The following is a 22,515-nucleotide window of genomic DNA, read 5'->3' as shown; positions in this document are numbered from 1 at the left end:
ATGGGGTTGGGGTGTAAATAAATTGTATTAAATTGCTAGCCTAAATTTAAACATGACGGAAAAATGCAGTAATTATTATAAGCTTCATAAAATCATCCCAACTTCTAAAATGACTTTAAAAGGCGGAAAATAAGCTAGATTATTACCATAAAAAAATTAGAAAAAAAAGAAAAAATAACAAAATAAACAGTCAAATCAAAGGGTGGGGGGGTACATTTTAGTTAGGTCAGGTAATGTGGCAAGTTTAATTATTATTTAATAGAGTGGTTCTTTTCTTATCTGCAGAAATGAGAAATTTGGCCAGGTTCCGTATTTTGGATGTTGAAGTTGTACTTAATAACTGAATTAATTTAAGTATATTAGGGTTTCGTAAAAAGTATGGTTTGATAAATTGGTGACGCAATTCATTATAGCAAGGGCAGCTTAAAATAAAATGAAATTCGTCTTCTATGTCGTTCAGGTAACAAAGTGTGCTATTTTAGGTGGTAATAAAATACAAGAACTATTTCTAGTAATTATGTAGTTTTCAAATAAGCATTAATGATGCATTGTGTAAGATTTAAATAAAGAGCTGACCGTTCTTGCTATAATAGTTCAAACTTTGAAAATGAAAATTGAATATATTAAACATTTCAGTCAAATTACTCGTTTCTGGACGAATTTTTATCAGGTTTTGAAGTATTCACAATATAGTCTTGATTGTCATGTACTAATGTTACCCTAAACAAAGTCTCGATTATTCATTTTGAATTAAATTACTACATGGCGATTGTGTTTCAATTCATTGGAAGTCACGCCCATCCGATTATCTAGCGAGTTGATTATGGACTAAATAATAATTTATATAACATTTCAGCTCAAAACAGAGACGTACAATGGGCAGATTTGGCTCTAACGTAATGCATCTTTAAATTTTGTTTTGTAATCTGTGTGATGGTAAATATATTCCATATTCAAGGGACTGCGGTCAGTTGGTACATTTATTGGTCACACGTTCGACCTCAGGGTTGCGGATCACGCTATCTATTTTCCGCTAAATCTGCGAAATCAGCGGATCGATCTTAATATGGTTACAATCTTAATATCAGCTTAAGACTTTGTATTTAACAGTTACTATGTCCTTATTGCTGTTTGTTTTGTTTGCTTTGCAGTGGATAGCCTATGTCATGTTGGGCTATTCTCTGATATGGTTAATTGTTGCGTTTTTAGCTCCCAACATACAAGTTGTCTGGCCGTATTACCTGCTCAAACAACACAATATCAATACCAGAATACTTACAGCTTACAGTAATGTGATATCAGCTTGCAGCGGTATCCAACAAGCAACGAGGACATCGTGTGGTCTAAATGAGGATATTTGTTGCGTCTTTTTCACTTTTTCGGACTTCTGCGCGGGTAACTGCAATAATGGATTAATACCCGCACAAGGAGGTGCGACAGCTCTGGATAGAATAATATCGTTGGCATCTTGCATAGCGCTAGTTGAATATGAAAATGCCTGTACAGAAAACACTTTTGAATGTCAAATAGCAGAATATCTCATAGCAGATTGCGTAAATAAATTTGACAATCTGCCTACGACAGCTGAGGTATTACCGACAACAGAACCGGCGGTATCTCCAGTAACTTCTACACCAACGTCTTCTGACAATGTAGAAATTTATAATAATATAATATCCCAGTGTCAGGATATACAACAGGCCATGAGGACTTCGTGTTCACAAAACAATGATGTATGTTGCGCTTTGTTCGCTTACGCAGACTTTTGTGCAAGTCAGTGTAGACTAGCGGGTAACGGAGGAAACGTGGCCGTAATACCAGCCTCAGCCGCAGGCGCTCTCGGTGAATTACTATCATTTTCTAGATGTTCATTACTTACAGAATTGGCAAATGCCTGTTCAGATAACAGTGTTCAGTGTCAAATAGCACGAGCTTTGAGTGCCGATTGCGCAAATATATATAACAACCTACCAACATCAAGCCCAAATACATCCCCAACTACTGGTGCAGCCATATCAGTAACGACGTCACCTAACACACAGGCTGCAATAAGTGAAACTACAAGTCCAACTACCAGTCCTATAACATCACCGACTACAAGTCCAACTAACAGTCCAACAACATCTCCGAATACAAGTCCAACTACTTCGCCAACTAACAGTCAAACAACTAGCCCTACAACATCTCCGACTACAAGTCCAACTACCAGTCCAACAACATCTCCGACAACAAGTCCAACTACTTCGCCAACTACTAGTCCAGCAACAAGTCCTACAACATCTCCGACTACAAGTCGAACAACCAGTCCAACAACATCTCCGACTACAAGTCCAACAACATCTCCGACTACAAGTCCAACAACTAGTCCAACAATATCTCCGACTACAAGTCCAAATACTTCGCCAACTACCAGTCCAACAACAAGTCCTACAACATCTCCGACTACAAGCCCAACTACCAGCCCAACAACATCTCCGACTACAAGTCCAACTATTTCGCTGACTACAAGTCCAACTACTTCGCTGACTACAAGTCCAACTACCAGTCCAACAACATCTCCGACTACAAGTCCAACTACTTCGCCAACTACCAGTCCAACAACAAGTCCTATAACATCTCCGACTACAAGTCCAACTACCAGTCCAACTACCAGTCCATCAACATCGCCAACTACCAGTCCAGCAACAAGTCCTTCAACATCTCCAACCACAAGTCCAACTACTTCGCCAACTACCAGTCCAACAACAAGTCCTACAACATCGCCAACTACTAGTCCAACAACAAGTCCTACAACATCTCCGACTGCAAGTCCAACTACCAGTCCTACAACATCTCCGACTACAAGTCCAACTACTTCGCCAACTACCAGTCCAACAACAAGTCCTACAACATCTCCGACTGCAAGTCTAACTACCAGTCCTACAACATCTCCGACTACAAGTCCAACTACTTCGCCAACTACAAGTCCAACAACAAGTCCTACAACATCTCCGACTACAAGCCCAACTACCAGTCCTACAACATCTCCGACTACAAGCCCAACTACCAGCCCAACAACATCTCCGACTACAAGTCCAATTCCTTCGCCGACTACAAGTCCAACAACAAGTCCTACAACATCTCCGACAACAAGTCCAACTACCAGTCCAATAACATCTCCAACTACTTCGCCAACTACCAGTCCAGCAACAAGTCCTACAACATCTCTGGCTACAAGTCCAACAGCATCTCCGACTACTAGCCCAGCTACCAGTCCAACGACATCTCCAACTACAAGTCCAACTACTTCGCCAACTACTAGTCCAGCAACAAGCCCTACAACATCTCCAAATATAAGTCCAACTACCAGTCCTACAACATCTCCAACTACAAGTCCAACAACATCTCCGACAACAAGTCCAACTACTTCGCCAACTACCAGTCCAACAACAAGTCCTATAACATCTCCGACTACAAGTCCAACTACCAGTCCTACAACATCTCCGACTACCAGTCGAACTACCAGTCCAACAACATCTCCGACTACAAGTCCAACTACTTCGCCAACTACCAGTCCAACAACAAATCCTACGACATCTCCGACTATAAGTCCAACTACCAGTCCTACAACATCTCCAACTACAAGTCCAACAACATCTCCGACAACAAGTCCAACTACGTCGCCAACTACCAGTCCAACAACATCTCCAACTATAAGTCCAACTACCAGTCCTACAACATCTCCAACAACAAGTCCTACAACATCTCCGACTGCAAGTCCAACTACCAGTCCAACAACATCTCTGACTACAAGTCCAACTACTTCGCCAACTACCAGTCCAACAACAAGTCCTACAACATCTCCAACCACAAGTCCAACTACTTCGCAAACTACCAGTCCAACAACAAGTCCTACAACATCGCCAACTATTAGTCCAACAACAAGTCCTACAACATCTCCGACTACAAGCCCAACTACCAGTCCAACAACATCTCCAACTCCTTCGCCAACTACCAGTCCAGCAACAAGTCCTACAACATCTCCGACTACAAGTCCAACAACAAGTCCAACAACATCTCCGACTACAAGCCCAACTACCAGTCCAACAACATCTCCAACTACAAGTCCAACTACTTCGCCAACTACCAGTCCAACAACAAGCCCTACAACATCTCCGACTGTAAGTCCAACTACCAGTCCTACAACATCTCCAACTACAAGTCCAACTACCAGTCCAACAACATCTCCGACAACAAGTCCAACTACTTCGCCAACTACCAGTCCAACAACAAGTACTATAACATCTCCGACTACAAGTCCAACTGCCAGTCCTATAACATCTCCGACTACAAGTCCAACTACCAGTCCAACAACATCTCCGACTACAAGCCAAACTACTAGCCCAACAACATCCCCGACTACAAGTCCAACTACCAGTCCTACAACAAGTCCTACAACAAGTCCTACAACATCTCCGACTACAAGCCCAGCTACCAGTCCAACGACATCTCCAACTACAAGTCCAACTACTTCGCCAACTACTAGTCCAGCAACAAGCCCTACAACATCTCCAACTATAAGTCCAACTACCAGTCCTACAACATCTCCAACTACAAGTCCAACAACATCTCCGACAACAAGTCCAACTACTTCGCCAACTACCAGTCCAACAACAAGTCCTATAACATCTCCGACTACAAGTCCAACTACCAGTCCTACAACATCTCCGACTACCAGTCGAACTACCAGTCCAACAACATCTCCGACTACAAGTCCAACTACTTCGCCAACTACCAGTCCAACAACAAGTCCTACGACATCTCCGACTATAAGTCCAACTACCAGTCCTACAACATCTCCAACTACAAGTCCAACAACATCTCCGACAACAAGTCCAACTACGTCGCCAACTACCAGTCCAACAACATCTCCAACTATAAGTCCAACTACCAGTCCAACAACATCTCCGACTACAAGTCCAACTACTTCGCCAACTACCAGTCCAACAACAAGTCCTACAACATCTCCAACCACAAGTCCAACTACTTCGCCAACTACCAGTCCAACAACAAGTCCTACAACATCGCCAACTACTAGTCCAACAACAAGTCCTACAACATCTCCGACTACAAGCCCAACTACCAGTCCAACAACATCTCCAACTCCTTCGCCAACTACCAGTCCAGCAACAAGTCCTACAACATCTCCGACTACAAGTCCAACAACAAGTCCAACAACATCTCCGACTACAAGCCCAACTACCAGTCCAACAACATCTCCAACTACAAGTCCAACTACTTCGCCAACTACCAGTCCAACAACAAGCCCTACAACATCTCCGACTGTAAGTCCAACTACCAGTCCTACAACATCTCCAACTACAAGTCCAACTACCAGTCCAACAACATCTCCGACAACAAGTCCAACTACTTCGCCAACTACCAGTCCAACAACAAGTACTATAACATCTCCGACTACAAGTCCAACTACCAGTCCTATAACATCTCCGACTACAAGTCCAACTACCAGTCCAACAACATCTCCGACTACAAGCCAAACTACTAGCCCAACAACATCCCCGACTACAAGTCCAACTACCAGTCCAACAACAAGTCCTACAACATCGCCAACTACTAGTCCAACAACAAGTCCCACAACATCTCCGACTACAAGTCCAACTACTAGTCCTACAACAGCACCGACTACAAGTCCAACTCCTTCGCCGACTACAACTCCAACAACAAGTCCTACAACATCTCCGACACCAAGTCCAACTACCAGTCCAATAACATCTCCAACTCCTTCGCCAACTACTTCGCCAACTACCAGTCCAGTAACAAGTCCTACAACATCTCCGACTACAAGTCCAACAACAAGTCCAACAACATCTCCGACTACAAGCCCAACTACCAGTCCAACAACATCTCCAAATACAAGTCCAACTACTTTGCCAACTACCAGTCCAACAACAAGCCCTACGACATCTCCGACTATAAGTCCAACTACCAGTCCTACAACATCTCCAACTACAAGTCCAACAACATCTCCGACAACAAGTCCAACTACGTCGCAAACTACCAGTCCAACAACAAGTCCTATAACATCTCCGACTACAAGTCCAACTACTCCGCCAACTACCAGTCCAACAACAAGTCCTACGACATCTCCGACTATAAGTCCAACTACCAGTCCTACAACATCTCCAACTATAAGTCCAACAACATCTCCGACAACAAGTCCAACTACGTCGCCAACTACCAGTCCAACAACATCTCCAACTATAAGTCCAACTACCAGTCCAACAACATCTCCGACTACAAGTCCAACTACTTCGCCAACTACCAGTCCAACAACAAGTCCAACTACTCCGCCAACTACCAGTCCAACAACAAGTCCTACGACATCTCCGACTATAAGTCCAACTACCAGTCCTACAACATCTCCAACTACAAGTCCAACAACATCTCCGACAACAAGTCCAACTACGTCGCCAACTACCAGTCCAACAACATCTCCAACTATAAGTCCAACTACCAGTCCAACAACATCTCCGACTACAAGTCCAACTACTTCGCCAACTACCAGTCCAACAACAAGTCCTACAACATCTCCAACCACAAGTCCAACTACTTCGCCAACTACCAGTCCAACAACAAGTCCTACAACATCGCCAACTACTAGTCCAACAACAAGTCCTACAACATCTCCGACTACAAGCCCAACTACCAGTCCAACAACATCTCCAACTCCTTCGCCAACTACCAGTCCAGCAACAAGTCCTACAACATCTCCGACTACAAGTCCAACAACAAGTCCAACAACATCTCCGACTACAAGCCCAACTACCAGTCCAACAACATCTCCAACTACAAGTCCAACTACTTCGCCAACTACCAGTCCAACAACAAGCCCTACAACATCTCCGACTGTAAGTCCAACAACAAGTCCAACAACATCTCCGACTACAAGCCCAACTACCAGTCCAACAACCTCTCCGACAACAAGTCCAACTACTTCGCCAACTACCAGTCCAACAACACGTACTATAACATCTCCGACTACAAGTCCAACTACCAGTCCTATAACATCTCCGACTACAAGTCCAACTACCAGTCCAACAACATCTCCGACTACAAGCCAAACTACTAGCCCAACAACATCCCCGACTACAAGTCCAACTACCAGTCCAACAACAAGTCCTACAACATCGCCAACTACTAGTCCAACAACAAGTCCCACAACATCTCCGACTACAAGTCCAACTACTAGTCCTACAACATCACCGACTACAAGTCCAACTCCTTCGCCGACTACAAGTCCAACAACAAGTCCTACAACATCTCCGACACCAAGTCCAACTACCAGTCCAATAACATCTCCAACTCCTTCGCCAACTACTTCGCCAACTACCAGTCCAGTAACAAGTCCTACAACATCTCCGACTACAAGTCCAACAACAAGTCCAACAACATCTCCGACTACAAGCCCAACTACCAGTCCAACAACATCTCCAAATACAAGTCCAACTACTTCGCCAACTACCAGTCCAACAACAAGCCCTACGACATCTCCGACTATAAGTCCAACTACCAGTCCTACAACATCTCCAACTACAAGTCCAACAACATCTCCGACAACAAGTCCAACTACGTCGCAAACTACCAGTCCAACAACAAGTCCTATAACATCTCCGACTACAAGTCCAACTACTTCGCCAACTACCAGTCCTACAACAAGTCCTACAACATCTCCGACAACAAGTCCAACTACAAGTCCAACTACTTCGCCAACTACAAGTCCAATAACAAGTCCTACAACATCGCCAACTACAAGTCCACCAACAAGTCCAACAGCATCTCCGACTACAAGCCCAACTACCAGTCCAACAACATCTCCAACTACAAGTCCAACTACTTCGCCAACTACCAGTCCAACAACAAGCCCTACAACATCCCCGACTATAAGTCCAACTACCAGTCCTACAACATCTCCAACTACAAGTCCAACTACCAGTCCAACAACATCTCCTACAACAAGTCCAACTACTTCGCCAACTACCAGTCCAACAACAAGTCCTATAACATCTCCGACTACAAGTCCAACTACCAGTCCTATAACATCTCCGACTACAAGTCCAACTACCAGTCCAACAACATCTCCGACTACAAGCCCAACTACCAGCCCAACAACATCCCCGACTACAAGTCCAACTACTTCGCCAACTACAAGTTCAACAACAAGTCCTACAACATCTCCGACTACAAGTCCAACTACTTCGCAAACTACCAGTCCAACAACAAGTCCTATAACATCTCCGACTACAAGTTCAACTACCAGTCCTACAACATCTCCGACTACCAGTCGAACTACCAGTCCAACAACATCTCCGACTACAAGTCCAACTACTTCGCCAACTACAAGTCCAACAACAAGTCCTACGACATCTCCGACTATAAGTCCAACTACCAGTCCTACAACATCTCCAACTACAAGTCCAACAACATCTCCGACAACAAGTCCAACTACGTCGCCAACTACCAGTCCAACAACATCTCCAACTATAAGTCCAACTACCAGTCCTACAACATCTCCAACAACAAGTCCTACAACATCTCCGACTGCAAGTCCAACTACCAGTCCAACAACATCTCCGACTACAAGTCCAACTACTTCGCCAACTACCAGTTCAACAACAAGTCCTACAACAAGTCCTACAACATCTCCAACCACAAGTCCAACTACTTCGCCAACTACCAGTCCAACAACAAGTCCTACAACATCGCCAACTACTAGTCCAACAACAAGTCCTACAACATCTCCGACTACAAGCCCAACTACCAGTCCAACAACATCTCCAACTCCTTCGCCAACTACCAGTCCAGCAACAAGTCCTACAACATCTCCGACTACAAGTCCAACAACAAGTCCAACAACATCTCCGACTACAAGCCCAACTACCAGTCCAACAACATCTCCAACTACAAGTCCAACTACTTCGCCAACAACCAGTCCAACAACAAGCCCTACAACATCTCCGACTGTAAGTCCAACTACCAGTCCTACAACATCTCCAACTACAAGTCCAACTACCAGTCCAACAACATCTCCGACAACAAGTCCAACTACTTCGCCAACATCTCCGACTACAAGTCCAACTACCAGTCCTATAACATCTCCGACTACAAGTCCAACTACCAGTCCAACAACATCTCCGACTACAAGCCAAACTACTAGCCCAACAACATCCCCGACTACAAGTCCAACTACCAGTCCAACAACAAGTCCTACAACATCGCCAACTACTAGTCCAACAACAAGTCCTACAACATCTCCGACTACAAGTCCAACTACTAGTCCTACAACATCACCAACTACAAGTCCAACTCCTTCGCCGACTACAAGTCCAACAACAAGTCCTACAACATCTCCGACACCAAGTCCAACTACCAGTCCAATAACATCTCCAACTCCTTCGCCAACTACTTCGCCAACTACCAGTCCAGCAACAAGTCCTACAACATCTCCGACTACAAGTCCAACAACAAGTCCAACAACATCTCCGACTACAAGCCCAACTACCAGTCCAACAACATCTCCAAATACAAGTCCAACTACTTCGCCAACTACCAGTCCAACAACAAGCCCTACGACATCTCCGACTATAAGTCCAACTACCAGTCCTACAACAAGTCCAACTACAAGTCCAACAACATCTCCGACAACAAGTCCAACTACGTCGCCAACTATCAGTCCAACAACAAGTCCTATAACATCTCCGACTACAAGTCCAACTACTTCGCCAACTACCAGTCCAACAACAAGTCCTACAACATCTCCGACAACAAGTCCAACTACAAGTCCAACTACTTCGCCAACTACAAGTCCAATAACAAGTCCTGCAACATCGCCAACTACAAGTCCACCAACAAGTCCAACAGCATCTCCGACTACAAGCCCAACCACCAGTCCAACAACATCTCCAACTACAAGTCCAACTACTTCGCCAACTACCAGTCCAACAACAAGCCCTACAACATCCCCGACTATAAGTCCAACTACCAGTCCTACAACATCTCCAACTACAAGTCCAACTACCAGTCCAACAACATCTCCTACAACAAGTCCAACTACTTCGCCAACTACCAGTCCAACAACAAGTCCTATAACATCTCCGACTACAAGTCCAACTACCAGTCCTATAACATCTCCGACTACAAGTCCAACTACCAGTCCAACAACATCTCCGACTACAAGCCCAACTACCAGCCCAACAACATCCCCGACTACAAGTCCAACTACTTCGCCAACTACTAGTCCAACAACAAGTCCTTCAACATCTCCAACCACAAGTCCAACTACTTCGCCAACTACCAGTCCAACAACAAGTCCTACAACATCGCCAACTACTAGTCCAACAACAAGTCCTACAACATCTCCGACTACAAGCCCAACCACCAGTCCAACAACATCTCCAACTACTTCGCCAACTACCAGTCCAGCAACAAGTCCTACAACATCTCCGACTACAAGTCCAACTACCAGTCCTATAACATCTCCGACTACAAGTCCAACTACCAGTCCAACAACATCTCCGACTACAAGCCCAACTACCAGCCCAACAACATCCCCGACTACAAGTCCAACTACTTCGCCAACTACCAGTCCAACAACAAGTCCTACAACATCTCCAACCACAAGTCCAACTACTTCGCCAACTACCAGTCCAACAACAAGTCCTACAACATCGCCAACTACTAGTCCAACAACAAGTCCTACAACATCTCCGACTACAAGCCCAACTACCAGTCCAACAACATCTCCAACTCCTTCGCCAACTACCAGTCCAGCAACAAGTCCTACAACATCTCCGACTACAAGTCCAACAACAAGTCCGACTACAAGCCCAACTACCAGTCCAACAACATCTCCAACTACAAGTCCAACTACTTCGCCAACTACCAGTCCAACAACAAGCCCTACAACATCTCCGACTGTAAGTCCAACTACCAGTCCTACAACATCTCCAACTACAAGTCCAACTACCAGTCCAACAACATCTCCGACAACAAGTCCAACTACTTCGCCAACTACCAGTCCAACAACAAGTACTATAACATCTCCGACTACAAGTCCAACTACCAGTCCTATAACATCTCCAACTACAAGTCCAACTACCAGTCCAACAACATCTCCGACTACAAGCCAAACTACTAGCCCAACAACATCCCCGACTACAAGTCCAACTACCAGTCCAACAACAAGTCCTACAACATCGCCAACTACTAGTCCAACAACAAGTCCTACAACATCTCCGACTACAAGTCCAACTACTAGTCCTACAACATCACCGACTACAAGTCCAACTCCTTCGCCGACTACAAGTCCAACAACAAGTCCTACAACATCTCCGACACCAAGTCCAACTACCAGTCCAATAACATCTCCAACTCCTTCGCCAACTACTTCGCCAACTACCAGTCCAGCAAAAAGTCCTACAACATCTCCGACTACAAGTCCAACAACAAGTCCAACAACATCTCCGACTACAAGCCCAACTACCAGTCCAACAACATCTCCAAATACAAGTCCAACTACTTCGCCAACTACCACTCCAACAACAAGCCCTACGACATCTCCGACTATAAGTCCAACTACCAGTCCTACAACATCTCCAACTACAAGTCCAACAACATCTCCGACAACAAGTCCAACTACGTCGCCAACTACCAGTCCAACAACAAGTCCTATAACATCTCCGACTACAAGTCCAACTACTTCGCCAACTACCAGTCCAACAACAAGTCCTACAACATCGCCAACTACTAGTCCAACAACAAGTCCTACAACATCTCCGACTACAAGTCCAACTACCAGTCCTATAACATCTCCGACTACAAGTCCAACTACAAGTCCAACAACATCTCCAACAAAAAGTCCAACTACTTCGCCAACTACAAGTCCAGCAACAAGTCCTACAACATCTCCGACTACAAGTCCAACAACAAGTCCAACAACATCTCCGACTACAAGCCCAACTACCAGTCCAACAACATCTCCAAATACAAGTCCAACTACTTCGCCAACTACCAGTCCAACAACAAGCCCTACGACATCTCCGACTATAAGTCCAACTACCAGTCCTACAACATCTCCAACTACAAGTCCAACAACATCTCCGACAACAAGTCCAACTACGTCGCCAACTACCAGTCCAACAACAAGTCCTATAACATCTCCGACTACAAGTCCAACTACTTCGCCAACTACCAGTCCAACAACAAGTCCTACAACATCGCCAACTACAAGTCCACCAACAAGTCCAACAGCATCTCCGACTACAAGCCCAACTACCAGTCCAACAACATCTCCAACTACAAGTCCAACTACTTCGCCAACTACCAGTCCAACAACAAGCCCTACAACATCCCCGACTATAAGTCCAACTACCAGTCCTACAACATCTCCAACTACAAGTCCAACTACCAGTCCAACAACATCTCCTAGAACAAGTCCAACTACTTCGCCAACTACCAGTCCAACAACAAGTCCTATAACATCTCCGACTACAAGTCCAACTACCAGTCCTATAACATATCCGACTACAAGTCCAACTACCAGTCCAACAACATCTCCGACTACAAGCCCAACTAACAGCCCAACAACATCCCCGACTACAAGTCCAACTACTTCGCCAACTACTAGTCCAACAACAAGTCCTTCAACATCTCCAACCACAAGTCCAACTACTTCGCCAACTACCAGTCCAACAACAAGTCCTACAACATCGCCAACTACTAGTCCAACAACAAGTCCTACAACATCTCCGACTGCAAGTCCAACTACCAGTCCTACAACACCTCCGACTACAAGTCCAACTCCTTCGCCGACTACAAGTCCAACAACAAGTCCTACAACATCTCCGACAACAAGTCCAACTACCAGTCCAACAACATCTCCAACTACTTCGCCAACTACCAGTCCAGCAACAAGTCCTACAACATCTCCGAATACAAGCCCAACTACCAGTCCAACAACATCTCCAAATACAAGTCCAACTACTTCGCCAACTACCAGTCCAACAACAAGCCCTACGACATCTCCGACTATAAGTCCAACTACCAGTCCTACAACATCTCCAACTACAAGTCCAACAACATCTCCGACAACAAGTCCAACTACGTCGCCAACTACCAGTCCAACAACAAGTCCTATAACATCTCCGACTACAAGTCCAACTATCAGTCCTTCAACATCTCCGACTACAAGTCCAACTACTTCGCCAACTACCAGTCCAACAACTAGCCCTACAACATCTCCGACTACCAGTCCAACTACCAGTCCTACAACATCGCCTAACGGAGGTGGTGGAGCAAGTGAAACCACTAGTCCAACTACCAGCCCTACAACATCACCTAACGGAGGTGGTGGAGCAAGTGAAACCACCAGTCCAACTACCAGTCCTACAACATCGTCTGGTGGTGGTGGGGCAAGTGAAACCACGAGTCCAACAACCAGTCCTACAACATCACCTGGTGGTGGTGGAGGTGGAGCAAGTGAAACCACGAGTCCAACAACCAGTCCTACAACATCACCAAACGGAGGTGGTGGAGCAAGTGAAACCACCAGTCCAACTACCAGCCCTACAACATCACCTAACGGAGGTGGTGGAGCAAGTGAAACCACCAGTCCAACTACCAGTCCTACAACATCGCCTGGTGGTGGTGGAGCAAGTGAAACCACCAGTCCAACTATCAGCCCTACAACATCACCTAACGGAGGTGGTGGAGCAAGTGAAACCACCAGTCCAACTACCAGTCCTACAACATCGTCTGGTGGTGGTGGAGCAAGTGAAACCACGAGTCCAACAACCAGTCCTACAACATCACCAAACGGAGGTGGTGGAGCAAGTGAAACCACCAGTCCAACTACCAGCCCTACAACATCACCTAACGGAGGTGGTGGAGCAAGTGAAACCACCAGTCCAACTACCAGTCCTACAACATCGTCTGGTGGTGGTGGAGCAAGTGAAACCACCAGTCCAACTACCAGTCCTACAACATCACCAAACGGAGGTGGGGGAGCTAGTGAAACCACCAGTCCAACTACCAGTCCTACAACATCGCCTAGCGGTGGCGGTGGAGCAAGTGAAACCACCAGTCCAACTACCAGTCCTACAACATCGCCTAACGGAGGTGGTGGAGCAAGTGAAACCACTAGTCCAACTACCAGCCCTACAACATCACCTAACGGAGGTGGTGGAGCAAGTGAAACCACCAGTCCAACTACCAGTCCTACAACATCGTCTGGTGGTGGTGGGGCAAGTGAAACCACGAGTCCAACAACCAGTCCTACAACATCACCTGGTGGTGGTGGTGGAGCAAGTGAAACCACGAGTCCAACAACCAGTCCTACAACATCACCAAACGGAGGTGGTGGAGCAAGTGAAACCACCAGTCCAACTACCAGCCCTACAACATCACCTAACGGAGGTGGTGGAGCAAGTGAAACCACCAGTCCAACTACCAGTCCTACAACATCGCCTGGTGGTGGTGGAGCAAGTGAAACCACCAGTCCAACTACCAGTCCTACAACATCGCCTGGTGGTGGTGGAGCAAGTGAAACCACCAGTCCAACTACCAGTCCTACAACATCACCTAGCGGGGGTGGTGGAGCAAGTGAAACTACCAGTCCAACTACCAGTCCTACAACATCACCTAACGGAGGTGGTGGAGCAAGTGAAACCACCAGTCCAACTACCAGTCCTACAACATCGCCTGGTGGTGGTGGAGCAAGTGAAACCAGCAGTCCAACTACCAGTCCTACAACATCACCTAGCGGTGGTGGTGGAGTAAGTGAAACTATCAGCCCAACTACATCTCCTACAACAGGTCCAACTACTTCCCCTACTACAAGTCCGACAACAACGCAAGGGCTCGGTGGATTATTGTCCTATGAGTCGTGTGTAACCGTCGTAAATTTTTTAAATGCCTGTACTAGCAATAGTTTTGATTGTCAAATAGCGGCAGCATTATCAGAAGATTGTTTCGTGAACTTTACTAATCTTCCAGCGACGGTAAGCCAATCTACTTCTCCAACTACATCACCGACCACCGGTTGAAAAATATTCCCAATGTCTGACTAATGTCTTCCGCTACGGATATCGCTTTGGTAGATGCTAATTGTAGGCCGATTGGGGAGGTTCGGCACTTTCCGGGATTCATAATGGACGCTTTATATAATGGGTATTTTGGGGAATACTAACCCTAACCCTACATTTATGTTCGTGCATATATTAACACAATATTTCAAAATGTGTACATTCCATATCTTCCTTTCATATATATTTTTAAACCGGGTAAATTCCGTATCTTTATTCGCCTATATTGAATTTGGACTTTGTAATTCCGTCACCTTTGTCTTTCAGTCTGTCGTGCATCCATAAATTTGGAACGCGATCTTTTAGAATTTTGATGGGATTGATCGTTTAGGTTTAAAGGAAAACTCCGTCGTGTTTCAGAAATTTCAGACCGTAAATTTCGAATGCGTTTTGTTGAGCTATCCACCTGACTGTTAAAGTTTGGGATTAGAGTTCATAGTGGACTTTATAAAACTTATCTTGCATAATTTGTTGATAATGGTTTTAGGGCTAGCAGGGGCGAGTGTGGGGTGGCATATTAATTAATTATCTAAGAAAGCCCTTCCCGTGTTATAATTTGTACATATCAAAATTGTTAAATTTAATACTTTGACTTTGTACATATTTTGAACAATGTTAAATACCAAATGATTCTGTAATTATTATTAAAGGCGTCGATTTCGTACTTTGACTTTGTTCATAATTTAGATAACTTTCGTATTTTTACTTTGTACATATTTTTAAAATTCTTACATTTTTGTAGGCTTCGTGCGTATTTTAAAAAATTTAAATAATTTCTAAAATTCTTACATTTTATATTAATATAATGACTTTGAGGCATATATTATGTGTATAACAGTGTATATCTTATTTTTGACATATATTTAAACTGAGTATACATCATAATGTATTTTATATATATATATGTATAAATATATTTGTAACCAGGGCAGGGTTTACCATAGGCACAGTACGTCATTTTTGCATCGCTTGTAAGCTAATAACCTTGTTTCAAGTCTACATCCGGGTATTTCATTATAATATCTTCAAAACCATGAGGCCCAATGTGCAATACGGATAGTACCTGGACAATATTTCTATAAATTTGGAGGCCCACTGGTAAATCCGGCCCTGGTTATTTGATTCATTTATTTATTTCTCACGTGATATTTATTTCTATTTATAACCAGTATTTTGTTTAAAGCTATATTTCCTTGACAATTATTGGTGCTGTAATTACACAAAAAACACGTTTATGTTTCCCCTATTATATTACGGTCTGTTGATTTTATGACATCATCCTTTTTTCTCTCTAGGATGGTTTGCCTACCCCGGAGGGATATTTCATTTGTTTTAGTTGTGTAGATAACACTTAATAAAAGACAAATTAAGTTAATGGCCGTGTGACGCATCTGATCGACCTGGGTCCTGTTTCTCGAAATCTTAAGCTAAAGATAAAATCCAAATTTTAGAAGATACTTCAATTTTGATTGGCTATAAGCACTTAAATCAATCTAATATTATCCAAGCAAATTACTAAAATCTGGATTTTATCTTAGTTAAAATTTCGTGAAACGGGCTCTTGGTCCTTGGCAAGGCAAAGATAAAACAAATTGCCACGGTTCAATCAGCTGTGGAAGATATCTGACCTCTTTAAACGATTAACATCCCTTTCATCATGACGTTATCTTTATGCGACAAGATAGATTATAACCCTTATTTTATTCCTAAATTCGGCCTAAAGGAGGATTGTCGTCGTATTGCGATTAAGTCGATTATCCGGGTAAAATATGGGTTGAAAGGTCCACGCTATCTCACAAATCCCTGGGGCGGAGATTACATCATGAATGATGATTTACCAAAAGTTAAATGGTTAAATCCCGAGGCGGGATGTGGAAAGGTGGACCGACGGAAGGGCCCCTGGTACTGGGCCCAATGTTCAAGGGGTGGGGCTAAGTGGGCACAGGGGTACACCTCCTCCATACACCTCCATGCCCATGTTCAAAGACCCTTACTCTCCAGCTGTGGTCAATATAACTTTTAATATTTTCATCTAGCCCGCATAATAATGGTGTGGGGGGGTGTACCCCTGTATACCGGAGATTACATCCTGAATGTTCAAAGACCCGTAATCCAGCTGTGGTCCATATAAGTTTTAATATTTTCATCTAGCCCGCATAATAATGGTGTAATTGAGTCAACTGGCGAACGTGGTTTCGAAGAGAGAGAGAGAGAGAGAGAGAGAGAGAGTACAATATTATTTCAATAATTCGGTTGCGCGTAGGGGTCTTTATCAGTGGGGGGAATCTGGGGGACCCAGAGAAAACCCACGAGGTTGGGCAGGCGACAAGTTTGGGATTGAAACCACGCCACTTGGTTAATGGTCAAAAGTGCACACATTAGACCCTTCGACCACCTACCAACTCCAACACAGGCTTATTGTACTAGTATTAAAGATACTGTATTGATTGTGTGCCTCGATATAAATAGTTCAGTTTATCATAATCTGTACTTTAGGCCTGTCTTATAATATTTCAGTCATGCAGGTGCGGCTATATACAGGGGTGTGGTATATAGCTGTTTAAGTGGTCAAGACCCTCCTAATAAAATTCTGGTGGATTTATTTTTTTTTCTTTGGGGGGGAGGGAGGGGGGTAAACATAAAAGCAGCAAAGCCGACAAATAACAGAACATTAACTAAACTATGTCAATATGTAGGCCTAGAGCGAACAGCCATTTTCCGGTAAGTATTTTTAAAATGCTCATGGTGTCCTATAGCTGCAATAGTTGTAGCCGTAATAAGACGGAACAAGACGGGGGACTTCAGTAGTAGAACCATTTCTAGGTGTCCTAATCAAAAAAGAACTTTCTGTCGGCTAGTTTTAATCTGCACTTAGGTAGGCTTTCTTGGTCCAATCTCTCTAAATTGACTAATTTGACTACCGTGGGCCCTACACCAAATCTTAACCGCTTATTTTTAGTATTTACTAACGTACATTCAGTCATCAAAGTTCATATCAGGTCATTTTATCTTATCAATAACTACATGTCATGTGAGAATGATAAATGAAAAATATCAAACTCTATGAGTATGATCAAAATCGATGATGGCTTGATAAGAAGGGGTTCTTTAAGAAAATTCATTCGTCATTACAATAAAGGCTGGATAACAAGGTCTATATAGTCATATTTCTATAGAGTTATCTGAAACCTAATCATGTGACAATATCACATGCCACATTCGTTCAAGATGGCTGACTTATCAACAGTGCAGTTGATTTCTCTGGTTTTTGCGTTGTTAATTCCAGGTGTTGCCGCCTTTGATGCAGGCGATGCCATAGCTTTGGTGCTAGGACTTGTAATTGGCATTTTAGGCGTGTGTGCTTGTTTAGGATATTTTGCCAGACGAAGAGCGGGATCGGGTTAGAGGAGATGTTGGTTGAGATGTTGTGAAATCGGACCTGCCCACTCGACGAAGAAAAAAATAATGACAATATTGAGGAAGAAAATTCGTGCGTTTTGGTGTCCTGTATATTTATATATATATATTGGTTATCTACAAGAGTTTATTTTCAAGACATTTAAATCATCCATTTAACTTTGTTAAGACTGTACATATATTTTAAATCCGATTCTATGAAAAGCTACTTTTTTTTCCTGTGTTCATAAATCGCTCGATCTTTATAACACTACAGTGCATCAAGAGTACAAGTCTTCAGATGCGGAACCAATTATAGACAAAGCTGTGAAAAAGTGATAAACTGGTCCATTCTACAACAGAAGAAACCATGACAAGTTGTGCATCAGCTTTATATTCAAACATGTTCAAGGAAGGAACAGTTGATGAAATTGTGACCAGACATTTTTTTTTTTTAAATCTGCATGATAATGATGTTGTAACCAAAACATATCTATACATTTAATTCAAAATGTAACATTTCATCTTATAATTTAAATATCTGTGGGTTGTTTTTTTTTGTTTAATATTGAAATCCAAAACTGGTCTGTAACTTGTTTAAAATTGTTGGCTGTAGCCCTGTTCAATACATCTTTTATTATCCCCCTTGATTTGACTTTTCATGGAGTTATCTTAAGGGTTTGTGGGGTCCAATGATACAGCAATTATTGATTGCAAAAATTATTTTGGGATCAGACTGACAACAAATGTGGACACTGTCACCGACTCAACTTGATTTCCCAAAGCTGGAGAGCAAAATTATTGAAAAGGGCTATACCGTAGATTTTTTTTGTCTTATTATAAAACTTAAGTATGAAATAAACTATTGAAGCAATTGTTAGACTACCAATACCGATTTCCCAGTTGTACTTTTTTTTCACTATATTACCATCGTACTCATTTCGTTTTGAATTATTTATTTTTATGTTTGATTAATGAAAATATAATAATGTGTATTTTTTAAGATGATAGTGGGAGATTTTTTGCTAGAATAGATTATCATTTAAATCAGCCTGATTAATTCTAATTACGTTATGCCAGATTGATTAGCCTAAATGTAAATTATGCATATGAAATTAAATTTAAGGAGATTTAATTATATTAATTATTTATTAGACCTACTCTATAGTATATAATAATAATATGTGAAAATTACAAAGATATGGAGCCTCATTAATGTTTTCCATTTATAATAGTTTTGGATTTAGTGAATTTTTCCAGAGAATTGTGCCAGCTGGGTGTTTTAAATTGTAGGATTGCCACACCAATGTCATAAACCAAAATTGAAGTCTCCCCATTGAATGTGTGGGGACTTTTACAATATGCAAAAATATTTGTAATTCTTAAAATCAAAACAAAGTTCAGGTTTATGTTTAATTTGGACAAAGGTTTCAAGAAATTGGTCTACATCATCAAATATAATAGACAACGGGCTTTTATCAATGTAATTGTATGTAACAGTATCTATTGTGATTTGTCTATACACATAGTGATTTCATTTACACACTTAAAGATTTATCAGTTCCTTGCACTTCCTGTAATTGACTTGAAAGTACTGATTTTAATAAATTTATTACTAACGGCTATTTTTATTGAGCATTTTATTCATAACGAGTGTCACAAATATTAGTTTTATTTGAAGTCAACAGTAAGGGCACTGGCCTCTCCACTATAATGTCCTGGGTTCAAATCCCACTTGTCATGGGTAAGTACCTGTGGTGACTGACAAAAAGTGACAATTAAAGAGAGAGAGAGAAATGGGTCTAACGTCCACTCAACACAAACTAGGTCATTTTACTACCAACATATGGTTCGATCTTATTTCAATAATTTGCTTGCGCATATGGGTCTATAGCGGTGGGAGGACCCAGAGAAAACCCACGAAAATATTTTAAATGAAAAGAAAGGGGGTTTAACGTCTTACTTTTGTGCACTAAACTGGGTAAGTGAAGCATATATAACGCAGTCAGCTATGAAGGAGATTTCGCTACAGCATACTCATGTTGCGTTTTCTAATTGTCCGTGGAAATTAACATGCTGCCAGTGGTCTACATGGGACCTCAGAACATCAAAACAACCCATTTGTTCATATTGTAACAATGGGGGTTGGGCACCCGAATGGTTTAACGTGTGCACTGTAGGTCATAAGGTCTGTTATTGGATCAAGTGGCGTGGTTCCGATTCCACACTTGTATTTGACAAAGAGTAGGGTTGTCTCTCTAAAGAGTAGGGTTTTCTCTCGTTTCCTCCATCTACAAAAGACCCTTACATGCAAGCAAATTATTGAATTAAAACTGAAGCATATTAGTTCCAAAATGACCTAGTTTGCCCCTTCAAAAACCGGCGGTTAGCGCCGCCACTGTGTACATTGTACGCAATGTGGGTTATATACTTGACACCTTTTCACAATTTCAGAATCGCGAGACCTACCTGTCAATTCTGTCTATTTTGTGAGAGATGACAAACATTTGTACAGTTTATGGCCCCACGACCCACGCACTAGTGGTTTTGAAACCAAGCTGATTGGGACCATGGCTGATTGGGACCAAAAGTAAAAGCAGATTGGGACCACATTCCAGGCTGATTGGGACCACCACTAGGCTGATTCGGACCACACGATACAAAATACTAGAAACTGAGGTTTTGATATTGAATTAAGTTTAAAGGAGTTTTATCTAGGCTATAGCGTGACTATAATTATGTGCTTTTATGTAGGCCTACGTTATTTATGTTTATATTCCATTTTTTTATGTCACAGTTACTATATTAACAGAGATTATCTCATTAATCTTATGTAAATTATTATACGTTTTATGCAATTTAAACAGACGATTTTTATTTTATGTTATAAACTTCATAGCTTGTTTCGGAATCCATTATAGCCTATATATTGTGTGTAATTATACGTAGAAATACTGTTTAAACCAATTTATGCTAATTTCAATAAGTCATACAAATTTGAAAACTAATACTAGCAAAATGCCAACATATTTTAAATACTCGTGTCATTTAAGTAATGGTCCGAATGAGCCTTGTCGTGGTCCCAATCAGCCATAAATCTGGTCCCAGTCAGCCAAGAATCTGGTCCCAATCAGCCACAAATCTGGTCCCAGTCAGCCACAAATCTGGTCCCCCAGTCAGCCAGGTCCCAATCAGCCATGGTCCCAATCAGTCAGGTCCCAATCAGCCATGGTCCCAAATAGCCAATTACCAGCGGTACTACCAACTGGGCGATTAACTATAACCGTGAACATGATATTAATAAGATGTGAAATGAGTGGAAGCATGATGTTACAATGGAATCAAGCACCCTAGGCACGAAAACATTTCAGATAGCGACGCATAATAATATGTAATATACTGAGCTTTTAATTTTTTGGGACTGGATCTGGGAGAAGTTGGGGGGGGGGGGGTCTGTCGCAATGGACCCTACGACACTGCTTAGGGGCACTGACTTGGCCCCCACAGCCCCTCTTAAATATGCCCTTCCCCTGTTCCTGTAGTGACACTTGTAATTCATACATATTATAGGTTAGCTAGATGGTTAACGCATGTGCGCTGCATCATCAGGTCTGTCATTGAGTCAAGTGGTTTCGATTCCTGGCTTGTACGTGAAAAGGAGAATGGTCACCCATCCAAGCTCGTGGGTTTTCTCCGGGCCCTCCAGTTCCCTCCCACTGCTAAAGACCCCTACCCGCAAGCGAATTATTGAAATAAAATAATTAGTCATATGTTAGTCCAGACATGATCTAGTTTGAGTGTGTTAACCCCCCCCCATCCCCCTCTTTCACCATCTCTCTCATAAGGTCTGTCATTGAGTCAAGTGGTTTCGATTCCCAGGTTGTGCGTGACAAGGAGTAGGGTCGCCTGTTCAACTTCGTGGGTTTTCTCCGGGTCCTCCAGTTTCCTCCCACTGCTAAAGACCCCTACACGCAAGCAAATT

General features: G+C 42.8%; 4 protein-coding genes across 4 annotated transcripts; all 4 read left to right on the top strand.

Moving 5' to 3' along the window:
• Window positions 1-1,728: 1,728 nt before the first annotated feature.
• On the top strand, window positions 1,729-3,512 carry LOC126827904 (mucin-2-like; the record flags this gene model as incomplete). The annotated part of the gene is made up of 3 exons (XM_056102320.1): window positions 1,729-1,733; window positions 2,078-2,497; window positions 2,546-3,512. Coding segments are annotated over exons 1-3 (1,392 nt in total), but the record flags the coding sequence as incomplete, so codon positions are not given.
• A 432-nt stretch (window positions 3,513-3,944) lies between these two features.
• Window positions 3,945-7,451, top strand: LOC130013582 (mucin-2-like; the record flags this gene model as incomplete). The annotated part of the gene is made up of 3 exons (XM_056102319.1): window positions 3,945-4,308; window positions 4,471-5,797; window positions 6,098-7,451. Coding segments are annotated over 3 exons (3,045 nt in total), but the record flags the coding sequence as incomplete, so codon positions are not given.
• A 249-nt stretch (window positions 7,452-7,700) lies between these two features.
• LOC130013581 (mucin-2-like) lies at window positions 7,701-10,988 on the top strand (the record flags this gene model as incomplete). Its single annotated transcript, XM_056102318.1, has 3 exons — window positions 7,701-8,257; window positions 8,354-9,489; window positions 9,682-10,988. Coding segments are annotated over 3 exons (3,000 nt in total), but the record flags the coding sequence as incomplete, so codon positions are not given.
• A 750-nt stretch (window positions 10,989-11,738) lies between these two features.
• Window positions 11,739-15,630, top strand: LOC126827905 (mucin-2-like; the record flags this gene model as incomplete). Its single annotated transcript, XM_056102316.1, has 3 exons — window positions 11,739-12,988; window positions 13,247-14,828; window positions 15,625-15,630. Coding segments are annotated over 3 exons (2,838 nt in total), but the record flags the coding sequence as incomplete, so codon positions are not given.
• Between the last annotated feature and the right edge of the window lie 6,885 nt (window positions 15,631-22,515).

The sequence above is a fragment of the Patella vulgata genome, chromosome 7, assembly GCF_932274485.2.
Source record: "Patella vulgata chromosome 7, xgPatVulg1.2, whole genome shotgun sequence".
Classification (NCBI taxonomy): domain Eukaryota; kingdom Metazoa; phylum Mollusca; class Gastropoda; family Patellidae; genus Patella; species Patella vulgata.
The sequence above is the reverse complement of the archived record's forward strand: the minus strand, read 5'-3'. Positions and strand labels throughout refer to the sequence as shown.